At 32.9% G+C, this 14941-nt stretch overlaps 2 protein-coding genes across 2 annotated transcripts; one reads left to right on the top strand and one right to left on the bottom strand.

The window, feature by feature from the left end:
- Nucleotides 1–462: 462 nt before the first annotated feature.
- LOC109809152 (putative protein phosphatase 2C 34) lies at nucleotides 463–3897 on the top strand. The gene is made up of 6 exons (XM_020372388.3): nucleotides 463–763; nucleotides 1012–1259; nucleotides 1473–1781; nucleotides 2757–2874; nucleotides 3171–3394; nucleotides 3578–3897. The coding sequence occupies exons 2-6, from the start codon at nucleotides 1017–1019 to the stop codon at nucleotides 3785–3787; spliced, it is 1104 nt and encodes a 367-aa protein (XP_020227977.1). The 5' UTR covers nucleotides 463–763; nucleotides 1012–1016; the 3' UTR covers nucleotides 3788–3897.
- Nucleotides 3898–8191: 4294 nt separating this feature from the next.
- On the bottom strand, nucleotides 8192–10182 carry LOC109807400 (uncharacterized). Its single transcript, XM_083074647.1, has 3 exons — nucleotides 8637–10182; nucleotides 8399–8578; nucleotides 8192–8325 (listed from the first exon to the last, which is right to left on the bottom strand). The coding sequence occupies exons 1-3, from the start codon at nucleotides 10180–10182 to the stop codon at nucleotides 8192–8194; spliced, it is 1860 nt and encodes a 619-aa protein (XP_082930773.1).
- Between the last annotated feature and the right edge of the window lie 4759 nt (nucleotides 10183–14941).

The raw sequence follows: 14941 nt of genomic DNA, 5'->3' as shown, positions 1-14941 counted from the left end.
AGAAATGTGCACCTATATTGACCCTTAACATCATGGGGCCCTCCAAAGACAACTGGGCAAGCGATAGCCTTGTGTTTGATACATTCTATAGGAATGTGTTATTAAAATATCTCAACCGTTTCTTCTTTTAAAGTTTTCAGCCAATTTGAATTCGTGCTTAATACTTTAATCAAAGATCGAAGATATTTACCGGAAAAAACAGAAAGAGAAGTTGAAGATCATTTTATTCAAAGCCACCCACTAACTACAAGCGAATTGCAACCACATAAATAAGTTATTTAATTCCCTATGTACTTGTCAATTCGCTATAATAATAGTTGTTAAATACCGACCTCCTCTGACAATAATATTGTTCTTTTTTCAAATAATTTTTGTCAGTTCTTGTTTTACAATGTCCTCGAATTAAATCTAATTGGTGCAATCTGTTTATACGAAAATTCTGGTCAATTGAAATCAATATATTGATTTTGCTGTCTACACTAGCCCCAGAAAGTTAGGGGTCATATGGTCATAATGACGTTTAATCATCTTTCATTGTCCAAAATACCCACCTGTTCTGTATATTATGGGTGCCAAAGAAAGGGTAAGAACTAAGAAAGCTAAAGCCACCCTACCTAAACCTTACTAAGAAGTGATTGCGTTTATAATTTTGTAACTTGGTATCATGGTACGGAGAACATAGCTTCAAAGGAATCATCTTTCTTGTTCCTCAGGCTCTGATAGACTATAGGATTTGCTGGTGGTGATTACAAATCACAGGCGTGTATGTAACGTGTTCTTTTCTCCCTTGATTTTTTTTTTTTCATTTCTTATATCATCATGAAAGAACTATAACTGATATATCTAACTAGTAAAACAAAAAACTATATTAGTTTTCTGCTTGTCAAATATAAATACATGTAAAAGTGACGAGGTTAAGATCCTTTGCTGGAAAGTTATAAATATTTGCATTTTTATTAGGAAGTCAGGAACCGTAAGTGTGTATAACCTGCAACTATGATTGAAATGCAGTTATCATGGTTCTTTTTCCATCTTTTGTGAATGGATTGGCGAGAACCGTGTCAATGAAAAAAGACAAGAATTGTCAAAAGGAAGATGGAAGGAAAGCTGTGGAAGAATTGGCAAAGGAAGCAAGGAAGAATGAATTGTTATTGAGTTCATCTGGAGTTATTAAGTCAACCAAGGCCAACAATTTTGTTTCTGTGTTCACCAGTAGGGGCCAAAAAGGAGTCAATCAGGATCGTATTCTTGTTTGGGAGGTAAGCCAACACTTTTTTTTAGCCTAATTAGAAGTTATCATATACTCTACTTGGACATAAGTTTAGAAGAATTTATGAAAAAAAATTTACTAAGAAAAGTTCTTTATTTTTAATAGAGAAACTTTAAAAACTTCTTATAATTTTGTATCCATGCATGTTTTTAGTGTAGAAATTTTCGTAATGTTATACTTTGTTGGCCGTTAATGATGCTAGGAATTTGGTTGCCAACAAGACACGATGTTCTGTGGAGTTTTTGATGGGCATGGCCCATGGGGACACTTTGTAGCCAAAAGGGTCAGAAAACTAGTACCAGCCTTTTTGCTACGCAACTGGCAAGAAAATCTGGCTGCAACATCACTTGACCTGGATTTTAAGATAGAAGCAGACAAGAATATGCATAGATTGGACATGTGGAAGCAATCCTACATAAAGACTTGTGTTGCTGTTGATCAGGATCTGAAGCAGCACACTGGGATTAATTCCTTCCTAAGTGGCACTACAGCTTTGACAATTATCAAACAGGTTATCTTATAGTCGTCTTATCTGCTTTCAAGTTTAGACATATTTGATTTATCTGTTAATTTTTTGGGCAACACGTTTCCAACTTCACACATTTTTGGCAATGCATATCATCATGCTTTTAGGAGGATATGGTTAACGAAAGATTTATTTTCTAGCTAAGATTTGATAATAATTGTTGGACAAATTTTGGGTTTAATGAGCATATTAAAATTCATCATCTGAAGAGTTGAGAAGACGGAGATTGCAATTTGACATCTTTGAAGTTAAAACTGAAACAAAGAACTTCAAAAAAGTAGTTGTTTGAAAGTTTGAAACTCCTTCCAAACTTAATAGTACTTGAGTTTATTGTCCCATATCAATTAGTCAAAGATGATAGGAAGAGAGAGATTAAGATATGTAACTTATTGTTAAAAGGGGATTCAATTAACTTTTTCTTGCAAGTAATTTTTTTCTCATTTCTCTTATAAAAATTAAGCTCCTTAACTTTTATGCTTTTTCTCCAAATATGTTTGATCTAATTTCTCCTTGTAAAGAGAAAAGAATTGAAACAAATGGATTTGAGGTAAACTTGTTTTCCAATGATTTGGGGTCGGGAACTTGTAAATAAATTAGATGTTATATGAATCGAGTGTATATATAATAGTTCCATACTTTCATTACACTGTTTAAATTATCACAACTTGAAACAAAGTCAATATTAGTAGAGGGTGATAAATATTTTCTTTTCTAAGAGGCTGTGTTTGAACTTGAAAAGACGAGCTCTAAAGTTTTTCTGTTTAATAAGGAAAAGAAAAATTAAAATCAATTATTGGTTTTCTAGCCTAGTCATTAACCAATAATAAAGACATAACATGACTTAAATTACTCTAATTACTCAATGTTAATGGTCATGCTCTCAACATGCAGTGTTATACTAGATCTCACTTTGATGTAATAGTCAGAAGTGTCCTGAAATGTTTGTCATTGGTGTTTCAGGGTGAATATCTTATTGTAGCAAACATGGGTGATTCTAGGGCTGTCTTGGCAACTACTTCAGACGATGGCACATCAATTCCACATCAGCTTACCACTGACTTCAAACCAAATTTACCACGTGAGATTTATCTCCCTTTCACACTTGCACAAGAAATGATTTTATTAGAGTAAACATTTATAAAATTGATTTTGAAGTTATGCCATTTGTGTTGTAAATGTTTTATTCTAAAAGCAAGTTAATAGTAAAATTCATAATAATTTTTTTTATTCAATACAAAACTTATTTAAATTTACTTCAAAATCAATTCCTTAATCTAAACATGTAAATATTAACCAAAATTAGGTTGATCAGAATTAGTTAATGTGTTCTTAGTTTATTTAAAACACGCAGAGTCTTGTTTTTGTTGATTTCAGAGGAAGTAGAGCGCATAACACAATCTAAAGGGCAGGTCTTTTGTTTGGAAGATGAACCAGGAGTGTACAGGGTCTGGATGCCAAATGGTAAAACACCAGGACTAGCAATATCTAGAGCTTTTGGAGATCACTGCATGAAGGAATTTGGAGTAATCTCTGTGCCAGATGTGACCCATAGAAAAATTACCCCCAGTGATCAATTTGTAATCTTGGCAACAGATGGGGTATACCTCTTTTGTGTTTAATGCAATGACTACTTTAGGGGCATGTTTTAATTTAACAGAAGTAAAAGGAAAAGTATTAAGAAAAGTAACAAAATTCGTCGTGGTACAGAAATACTTGAGTGGTGTAGTTTATATGTAAGGCATCTTTAAGTGTTTGTAATTACTTCTTTTGTGGTGTCTCAGGTGTGGGATGTTATATCTAATGAGGAAGCAGTGAAGATTGTTTCTGCAACACCGCATAAAGAAAAAGCAGCTCAAAGGCTCGTGAAATGTGCCATACATGAATGGAAACGCAAGAAAAGTGGCATTGCCATGGATGACATGTCAGCTATTTGTCTATTCTTTCACTCTTCCCCCACACATCGACCCCCAGCCATTAAAATTGTTGATTAAGAATGTTGGATGTTAAATAGTTCATTGTCTTTTCCTCTTAACACAAAAAATATATGTAGACTTGTATATAAACTTATCAATTAAAATGTCATTTGTAATTGAGTATGAAAGACTAAGTAAATCTATCTTCATAACCATGGGCACAAACATTTTGTCATGTGTCTGACATCAAAAACTTTCTTTGACTACTGTGATAATGCTGATCAGCATTAGAGGAACATCCTCAAACAATTTAAAGAAAACTTGCATCATTCCTCAGCCCTCAGACTTCTTCACGAGACAATGAAATATACAAGTACGTACCCAAATTGTGGGTCAATTGACTGAAAGATTAGATAACTTCTTATTGATAGAAATAAAATTTAATAGAGCACATAAAAAATAAATATTTAAATTTATCAATAAGATTAATAACAATAATATAATAAATACTTTAAAATTAAAAATAAAATAATTAGTAATAATTAATTAAACACAGAGTAAATTAAATCTGAGTTGGAACATACAAAATACTATTTTTAAAAAGAAAATGTTCCTACTGTACAGGTAATTTTGAGTCTTTCAAGATATGTTAACCTGTTAAATCGTTCAAGTGCAGCAAAAGATTCCCAAATTAAAAAACATCATTCTAAAAAATATATTTTAGTAATTGAAATAATTTTGAGGGAGAGATAAGTGAATTTGTTGTGTATCTTTTTCTTTTAACCTATATTATATATAGATGGAATCACTCGTACTTGTTCTAAAAAGAACTTTTAAAGCTTGGACCCCAAGTGTGTTGATGCTTAACGTGCAACACATTCTTCGGAAAGTTAAAACGTTACTATGCTTTTGGTTAAAAGCATGCTGTTAGAAGGAATAGGAAAAATAAATAAATAAATAAAGAAACTTCTACGAATGTGCGTGGAAATTTTTACTTAAATAATATTTTTTAAAAGAAAAATTACAAAATTAACACCTGTGCAGGTTTATTTACCATAATAGAACCCTTTACTGTGCATGCTCAGAATTCGGTTCTCGGGGAACCGAATTCTGAGTTGTTTTAATATTTTTTTTTCGGGTTTGTGGGCAATTTTGGGCAAATTTTGGAAGTGGAACGGCCCGTTCCGGAAGCAGTACGGGCCGTTCTGCTTAAACACACAGAGTCTTTTTTTTTTTAAATTAAAACGGGCCAAGAACGGGCCGTTCCAGGATTAAGTTTTAACGGAAAAATTGACCCCTGAAACGGCCCGTTTGAAAGAATTATTCTAGTTATTTTTTTTAACCTGGAACAGGCCGTTCTTGTTTTAGAACAGACCGTTTCAAAATAGAAATTTAAACATTTTTTTGAATCTGGAACGACCTTGGAACGGCCCATTCCATGAGCTGTTTTTACGAATTAGAACGTGGTTTGGAACGGGCCGTTCTGGTTTTGGAACGGCCCGTTCTGGGCAAACAGTGAAAACGCTGGTCTTCCTATAAATAGGCCCTCTCCCCTTCATTATTTCCACACGATTTCAGCTCAGTTTCACTCCTTTATTCCTTCCCTGTACTGCTTCTAAATCACCTTCATAGTAAGAAATTCTTTTTTTGGTTCAATTTTCATTAACCAAATATAAAAAATGTTATTGTGGAAGCAAAATGAGCATAGGTCTGCCTTCATTGGTAGAACGGTAAGTTTAGCACTTTCGTTATTTACTTTAAATTTCAATGAACTTGTAATAAATTAGTACTAATTTTGGTAATTATTGCAGGAGACTGAGAATATTATTTGTTCTTACTGTCATTCAATGTCAGAACCCCACCCTCTAATTGTTCCTATAATAGAGGAAGTTGATTTTTCTGGGGTTGCAAACCTCAGACATCTGAAAGTGGATCACGCATTAATCACAGCTTTGGTTGAAAGATGGAGACATGAGACTCATACCTTCCATTTTCCAACTGGAGAGTGCACCATAACACTGGAGGATGTTGCACTTCAACTTGGCCTAAAAGTTAATGGTTTACCAGTCATTGGCCCAACATTATATGACTGGGAGGAAATGTGTTCCACGTATCTCGGAATCATGTCAGTTAAAGGTGAGTCACTAATTGGCTCTATGATTAAGTTAAAGTGGTTAAGATAAAATATGTTAGAATTACCAGAAGAACCATCTGAAGAACAACTTCATGCACATTGTAGAACATATATATTAGGTTTAATAGGAGGTGTTTTGATGCCTGACAAAACAGGCAATAAGGTACATCTTATGTATTTATCTTTATTAATAAATCTTAGAAGAACAAGACAATATAGTTGGGGGTCGGCTTGTTTGGCTATGTTATATAGGGAAATGTGTAGAGCTACAAATGTTAGCAGCAAAACAATGGGTGGTTGTGCATCTTTGTTACAGTCTTGGGCATGGTATCGCATGCCATATATTGCGCCTATTTCAAGGATACCATCAACATTCCCTCTAGTCTGTAAATGGAGCGGAGACAGAGTTTTAAACTTTCAAAATGTACCTCATAATGATGTTGTTGGATATAGATCAAGGTTTGATCACATTCAAAATGATCAGATAACTATTTAAAATGAAAGTTTTATTATTATTTTTTATTTTCTTTTGTTTAGCATATTATGTTAACTAAAAAAGTTTAATTTATTTGTATTTTTTATGGGCTCCATATGCAGTGTTGCAAACAGCAATACCGATGCAAGCATATAGAGATGCTCAGTTATGGACATCATGTACTTCCATTATTTGTTTTGCAATTGTTGAATGGCACCAATCTGATAAAGTGAAATTGCAATTTCGTCTCTTCTAGGATGTCCCTTCTCCACCGAATAATTTGGATAACCTGCACAACATTGACATGTGGGGAAGACAAGATGAAAATTGGGTTACAAGACATGCTCAATGGATCGACATATGGAACAATAGACGTGAGCACACATTGATGGGTCATCCAATGCAAGGCCCAGTGTTTCACACACGAGAATACATGGAATGGTACATGGCCAATTCCATCTATTTTTTATCTGTGCCACGATTACTACAAGATCCAAGGACCCATCAACAACGAAGGACTTCCACAAGATTTGAGACTGGTGGAACTTCCATGCGGTCACATGAAGAGACTCATCAGCATGTATCAAATCGTCACTACGTCACTCCTGAAGAAAACATAATTGACAGACGACATTCATTTGCAACAACTTCAGAGGATTTTTTTACAAATTTATTTGGAGTAGATTTTAGAACTCCATCTTCAGCACAATCATACATGCGATCTCTTTACCGACCAGAATTCGGTAATGAACCTGGAAGTTCTTCAGCACCATTTCAACATCCGGTGGTTGATGATGAACCAAATCCTTCTGAGCAACAACCTCCACGACATAATCCAGTGCGTAATAGACCTCGCCCTCGTTGTGGAACTGAACACCATTACGGAGATTGAAAAATGTATGTAAATCACTCCATGTTAATGTTATTGTTTTTTTATTTTAATGTACTATGTGTCTTTATGAATGTAATATGAATTTTAATGTTATGCATTTTTACATTTAATGCACTAAGAAGGTTATAAACTATTATAATTATAAGTATTGTAGCGAACATAATATACGATTTCAACACAAACACAACGTAGTATTCGACACTAACACCAAGTAATTAACTTTAATATTACATAACTAAATAAATTTATTACAACTGATTACAACAATAATGATCAATGGTGGCGGGAACTACATCCATGACTAATATTCGGACATGTCTTCCTAGTGTGACTAGGAGTGTGACAATAAGAACAATTTTTTACATGACTATGTTGTTCTCTAATATCCATCTCTGTTCTAATCTTGGTGGACTTTGGTCGACCCTTCGAAGTTCTCTTCAGTTCTTGATTTGGCCACAAAGTTGGACCAGTGTAAGTAGGTCAATAATCTTCATGTCGAAGCTCTCCAAATTGTCCTTCGTATACCTTTGCAACTTGTTGTAAGGTATATATGGGAGATATGTACCTTTCATAGTCGTGATGTGCATGTAAGCATGAAGCAAGTACATGTGAGCAAGGGATATGAACTTTCTGGAACTTGCCACAATCACACCACAATTCATCAAGCCTTACTGCAAATCTCTCAACTGGTCGAACTTCTCTGGAATGTTACATTTCTTCCACTAGAAATCTACTGCTTGATCTGTCAATGGTGATAACTCTATGAGTATTTGCCTTAGACTGTGCATCTTGAATAGTTTTATTTGCAATTTCCGAGTAAACATGTCCAGCATTAATCATTGCATCCACTTCCCTACCTCTTTGAACGAAAAACTTGTTGCAATGAATGTATGTGGCCATTACCATGGAACAAATTGGCAAATTTCGTGTTTTCTTCAATACGAAATTAATTGACTCAGCTAGGTTTGTTATCATGTGTCCTCAACGTCGTCCATTGTCCCATGTTAATGTCCATTTTTCCCTAGGAATGTTGTCTAACCATTGAGCTGCTTCAACATTAGTATCTCTTACTATGTTGTAATAGTAAAAGAATCTAGGTTCAATCATTCCGTAGGCTGCAAAAAAATAAATTATTAAATAATGAAAAGTAATAATCAAATGCTTTTAAAAAAATAATGATAAACTTACCCATATTGACGACATCCTTCTTCAGTGCTGCATTTTTGAATCGTCGCATGAAATTTTGTGTAATATGTCGAATACAATAGACATGGACAGAATTGTTTTCTGTCCAGCCACTTCCATTTCTTGAGTATGCACTTCGAATAGCTTCATGACGATCAGAAATAAGGCACAACCCATCTTGTGCTGTTACATACCACCTTAAGTTCTTAAGAAGAAAAAAACCATGCATCGCTAGTTTCACCTTCAACAACAGCAAATGCAATAGGAATTATGTTGTTGCGACCATCTTGCGCAACTGCGACCAATAGCATACCTTTGTATCTCCCGTATAAAAAGGTACCATCCACTTGTACAATTGGTTTGCAGAAGGCAAAACCATCAACGCATGGTTTAAAGGTCCAAAATAACCTTTTGAATATAACACTCCCCTCGTCCAATAAGCCACCTTGGTAAGTCGGTTGCGTATTTAGTTTCCAAATAAAACCTGGAACACACATTTGCATTGCTTGCAACATACCTGGTAACTTGTTGTACGACTCCTCCCAGTTTCCAAAGATATTCTCAATGACATGTTGCTTGGCCAACCATCCCTTTTTGTAACTAATTGTATAACCCATGGTGGACTTGATATGGGCTATGATGGTTGAAATGGATGCCGATGGATCAACCTCAATAATTTCACCAATGCTTTGAGCAATCATTTGTGATCCCAATTTATTATGATCTTGGGAGATAAGTGGGGAAACACATGTGTGGGGCCCCTCAACGATCATGATTTCCCAATGTTGTTCCCTGATGCGCAATATACCACGACATCTCCAGGCACAGTCGTGGTGAACGCATTCCATAACAAGCCTACTACTGCTTGAGTGTTTAACCTTGTAAATGCAATGGTTGACAATGTGAAATCTATTTATGGCGTCCTGTATTTGTTCTTTTGTTTGGAAGCGTTGGCCAACAAATAATGTTCCATGTGGATACACAACCATATCACGCTCCAACAAATGGCTATACTCAGTGTCTTGTTGGATTTCATTGGGAAACTCTAAAAAGTGTGGAGGTGGGTTGTATATGGCTACTGGTTGTAATGGTGGATTATTTGGAATTGGGAGGGTTTCTTCATCATCATCTTCATGTGCAGAGAGAATTTCGTCTTTGTCCTCGCTAAAAGGATCAAAGACATTTTCTGTTGGGAGACCAACAACAACATGATCTTCAATGTTGGTTTGAACATTGGGTTGAGAAGTAGAAGGTGTAGCTTGCTCAAATGGCCGAGAAGGTATTTGATTAAGGTCCATGATTGAACCAGTTAAAAGTTGTGTGTATGACTCAATGTCGTAGTTGGACGGGATATCATAAGAAGGGCCAGATGGGTTAGTGTTCTGGTAACTTTGATAAATTTCATAAGGTGAACGTGAAGGTGAAACTTGTGGTGCATGTGATTCAACTGTAGTAAATGTAGCATATAATTCAATACCTGATTGAAGTTGATTAGAATCGTGAACATTAAAAAGTGCCTCAACGTCTTCATCATTCGTCAACTCAACACAGGTATAGTTACTAACCCCTAGGCCAAGTCTAATAGGGTACCGAAAATGTATGCTAGCCACCCTCTCAGAATCTTGTCGATGTAGCTTTGTGTGGATGACTCTTTGAAGCCTTTCTAGAGTAATTCCTCTCTTGATACGAACTAATTTTGCAGATGGAGAGGAGAAGGTGATTCCTTCATTCGAACATTGGCTAATGGAACCATCAGAATGAACAATAACGTAGATTGAAGAAGCCATTTTATGAAAGGTTTAAAAGAAATGAACGTGATTCTAAGAAAGTGATTCAAAAGGGGTAGACGGAAGGAATAAAGGAGAGAAGGTAAGCTGAAATTGTGTGGAAATAATGAAGGGTAGAGGGCCTATTTATAGGAAAACCAGCGTTTTCACTATTTGCCCAGAACGGCCCGTTCCAAACCACGTTCTAATTCGTAAAAACAGCTCCTGGAATGGCCCGTTCCAAAGCCGTTCCAGATTCAAAAAAATGTTTAAATTTCTATTTTGGAACGGACTGTTTTAAAACAAGAACGGCCCGTTCCAGGTATAAAAAAAAAGGCTAAAAACCTAATTTTGTCCCTTATAATCTTTTTTTGTTTCAATTTAGTCCCTCATTAATTTTTCCTCTCAATTTAGTCCCAAACTAATTAATTAGTTTCAATTTAGTCCCAAATTAATTAATTAGTTTCAATGTGGGACTTCCGTCCAAATTATTTAAACGGAGTTAACTTTTGGCCACGTGGATGCCACGTAGATGCATACGTGGCATCCACGTGGATGAGAATTTTTTTGAAAACACCTAGACCGGAACGGCCCGTTCTGAAACCGGAACGGACCATTCTGGTTGCAAAATTAAAACACCATCATTGGCGCAGAACGGGCCGTTCTGTTTTCAGAACGGGCCGTTCTGGATTCAAAACGGGCCGTTCTGGATTCAGAACGGCCCATTCCAAAACTGTGAATAAAATATTCTTTGCTTAATTGTGTTTTTGATATTATAATTATGCAATTTTGATCTCTAAAGTTTTAATTGAGTAATTTCAGTCCTTAAAAGATCATAGTTGTGTAATTTTAATCTCACAATTTTTAATTGAACAATTTTAATCTCTTAAATATCATAATTGTTCAATTTTAATCTTTCTCATTAAAAATTTAATAATTTTATAATTTTAATATATATATATATATATAATGTTTTAAAACTATATAATTGTTTGTTTATTTAAATTAATGTATATTTTTTTTAATGTATCAAATGATATATATTTATTATTACTAAATAAATAAAATTTATATATTATTAGTATTTTAATATTACTGATAAATTAATATCAATAATATTTTTACTATATTTATAAATAAACTAATAATTTGATAAATATAACTTAATATATATTAATATACTTTTACAAAAATATAAATATATAAGATCAGATATATATTTCTAATTAATATACTTATATTTTTGTAAAAGTATATTAATATATAACAAGTTATATTTATTAAATTATTAGTTTATCTATAAATATATTAATAATATTATTGATATAATATCGAAAATTATAATATACGTTAATTTGAATAGATAAATAATTATTTAATTTTAAAACATTATATATATATATATTAAAATTATTAATTTTTAATGGGAGAAACAAAAATCATACTATTATGATATTTGAGGGACTAAAAATTAAAAATTGAATGACCAAAATCGCGCAATTGTAATTCTTTAAGGACTAAAATTATGCAATTAAAATCTTGGAGATCACAAAACAGCACAATTGTAATACTTGAGAGATAAAAAATGCAATTAAACCAATATTCTTGATTAATTTTATTAAAAATATAATAATTTTAAAAAATATTTTTTTATGGTAAAAATTTTAAATTACTTATTTTTATAAAATATAATTATCTTATAAATAGAGTAATAATTTTTTCTTTCTCTTTCTGTTTGAGGAAATATTTAAATATCACTTTATAATTTTTTGCAACTTAATAAAATGATAAAAATTAATAAAATAAATATAATAAAATAAAATATAATAAAATATTAATATATTTATTTTATTAGATATAATAACATAATTAAAATATAATTAATAATATATATTTTATAAAATTATTAATATTTTATATATAAATAAAATAAAATAAAACCGGAACGGCCTGTTCTGAAACCGGAACGGGCCGTTCTGGTTGCATTTTCGTTGTGTTAATTTTGCACCTGGAACGGGCCGTTCCGGATGCAAAATTAACACACCAAAAGTGCACCCAGAACGGCCCGTTCCGGTTTCAGAACGGGCCGTTCTGGGTCCAAGTGTTTTAAAAAAAATTCTCATCCACGTGGCATCCACGTATGCATCTACATGGCGTCCACGTGACCAAAAGTTAACACCGTTAAAGCAATTTGGACGGAAAATCCCACATTGAAACCAATTAATTAATTTGGGACTAAATTGAAACTAATTAATTAGTTTGGGACCAAATTGAGACCAAAAATTAACGAGAAACTAAATTGAAATAAAAAAAGATTATAAGGGACCAAATTAGGTTTTTAGCAAAAAAAAAAACTAAAATAATTCTTTCAAACGGGCTGTTTCAGGGGTCAATTTTTTCGTTAAAACTTAATCCTGGAACGGCCCGTTCTTGGCCCGTTTTAATTTCAAAAAAAAGTCTTTGTGTATTTAAGTAGAACGACCCGTACTGCTTCCAGAATGGGCCGTTCCACTTCCAAAATTTGCCCAAAATTACCCACAAACCCGGAAGAAAAAAAAATATTAAAACAACTCAGAATTCGGTTCTCGGGGAACCGAATTCTGAGAAGAAAAAACAAAAAAAAAATAGAATTTGAAGCTCAGAATTCGGTTCCCCGGGAACCGAATTCTGAGCATGCACAGTAAAGAGTTCTATTCTGGTAAATAAACCTGCACAGGTGTTAATTTTGTAATTTTTATTTTAAAAAATATTATTTAGGTAAAAATTTCATGTGCGTGAGAGAGAATAAGGGTTATAAAAAACCTACACTATTATATATATATATATATATATAACTTAAACATTTTAATGGAGCATGATATATTATATTTTTAGTACAAGAAACCTTCAAGATTTGAACCTTATACCTAGTGCATATGAACTTTCATATGAGAAAGTATGGAGACATAATTATCTTGAACCATATCCCTTTAACCAAATTTTAGAACATAAGACGTATAATAAAGGTGTTCACTTAAATTCTAATTAGTGGAGCACATTACAACCTTGCACATGTATGTTGTTTCGTGAGTGTCATTTAGAGATTGCCCATATCTCACATTAGCGGCCACACCACCACATTCGCTAGGTGAACCTTTCCAAGGGTAGTATGTGACACTCATCCCTACAATAATTGTCATTGGATTCATTAATAGATATTTTTTAATTTTAACACAATAAATATAAATATTTAAATACATCAACCTTATTACTATCACGGTTTACTTTAGAGTACACCTCACCATAAGAATGGAACATGCAATAATTTTGTAGTTTACAATGGTCTACTTAGTTAACAAACAATTTTGTTATTACCGATTGAACTTCATTCATGGGATCGCTATTTATGTGGGGACGGGTGTCCATTGTTGCAATTAGTTGATGGACTTTAGTCTCATTCCCCTCAACGATTTAAGTACTTGTTGATGTGTCAACCCTTTTGTGAGTGGATTCGCAATATTATTTTTAGACCCGATCAAATCAACATAAATAACACCATTAGTTATCAAATTTCTGATAGATTTGTATCTTATTCTCAAATGCTTTCTTTTTTCATTAAAGTTTTTGCTAGTAACTTTAACAATAACAACTTGACTATCACAATGCATTGAGATTGGAGGTATAGGTTTATTTAACAAAGGGTAAATCATATAATAATTTTTTAATAAATTCGGCCTCACTATTTGTAGTATCTAAGGTAATTATTTCAGCTTCCATCGTAGAACAAGAAATAATAGTTTGTTTTGCAGATTTCCAAGCTATTGCACCTCCGGCTAAAGTAAAGACATAACCACTAGTAAATTTAGTTTCATCAAAGTCAGAAATCCAATTTGCATCACTAAAACCTTCAATTATCGCAGGATAACATGCATAGTGAATGCCATAATTAATAGTTCCTTTAAGATATTTAAATAACCTTCCTAGAGCAAGCGAATGTAAATGATCAGGATTATGAATATATCTTCCTAATCTACCAACAACATATGCAATGTCCGGTCTAGAGTAATTAGACAAATACAACAAGGAAACAGTACTTTGAGAGTATTTAAGAGGAGAGACACATTCACCAATATTTTTCTTCAATTTTATATTAAAATAAAATAGGGTAGAAACTGGTTTCACATTAAAATAATTAAACTTTTTTAACAGTTTTTCAATATAATGTGATTGTGTTAAAACAATACCATCATGATTCTTAATTAACTTAATACCTAAAATAAATAGCAACAAGGCCAAGATCCTTTGTTTCAAAATTACTAACACAAGAAAGAATTCACATCATTTATAACACGTGGATTACTACCAAAGATTAAAATATCACCCACATATAGACATAAAATAACACATGAATTATCATCAAATTGTTTCACATAAACACATTTATCACTATTATTAAATTGAAACCCATATGATGAAACACCTTGATCAATTTTATCATGCCATTATTTAGGTGCCTGTTTTAAACCATACAAGGATTTAACAAGCTTGCAAATATTTTCCATTATAGGTTCTATAAAACCTTCAAGTTGATTCATGTAAATTTATTTTTCCATGTCACCATTTAAGAAGACAGTTTTTTACATCCATTTGATGAATTTTCAAATTAAAAACACAAACAAGTGCAATTAAAACTCTAATAGTAGTAAATTTAGAAACAGAAGAATATGTATAAAAGAAATCTACACCTTCTACTTGTTTATAACCAATAACAACAAATCTTGCCTTAAACTTATCTATAGAG

This window comes from Cajanus cajan, chromosome 5 (assembly GCF_000230855.2).
Source record: "Cajanus cajan strain Asha chromosome 5, NIPB_CcT2T_4, whole genome shotgun sequence".
Lineage (NCBI taxonomy): Eukaryota > Viridiplantae > Streptophyta > Magnoliopsida > Fabales > Fabaceae > Cajanus > Cajanus cajan.
This window is presented reverse-complemented; position numbering and strand designations above follow the sequence as displayed.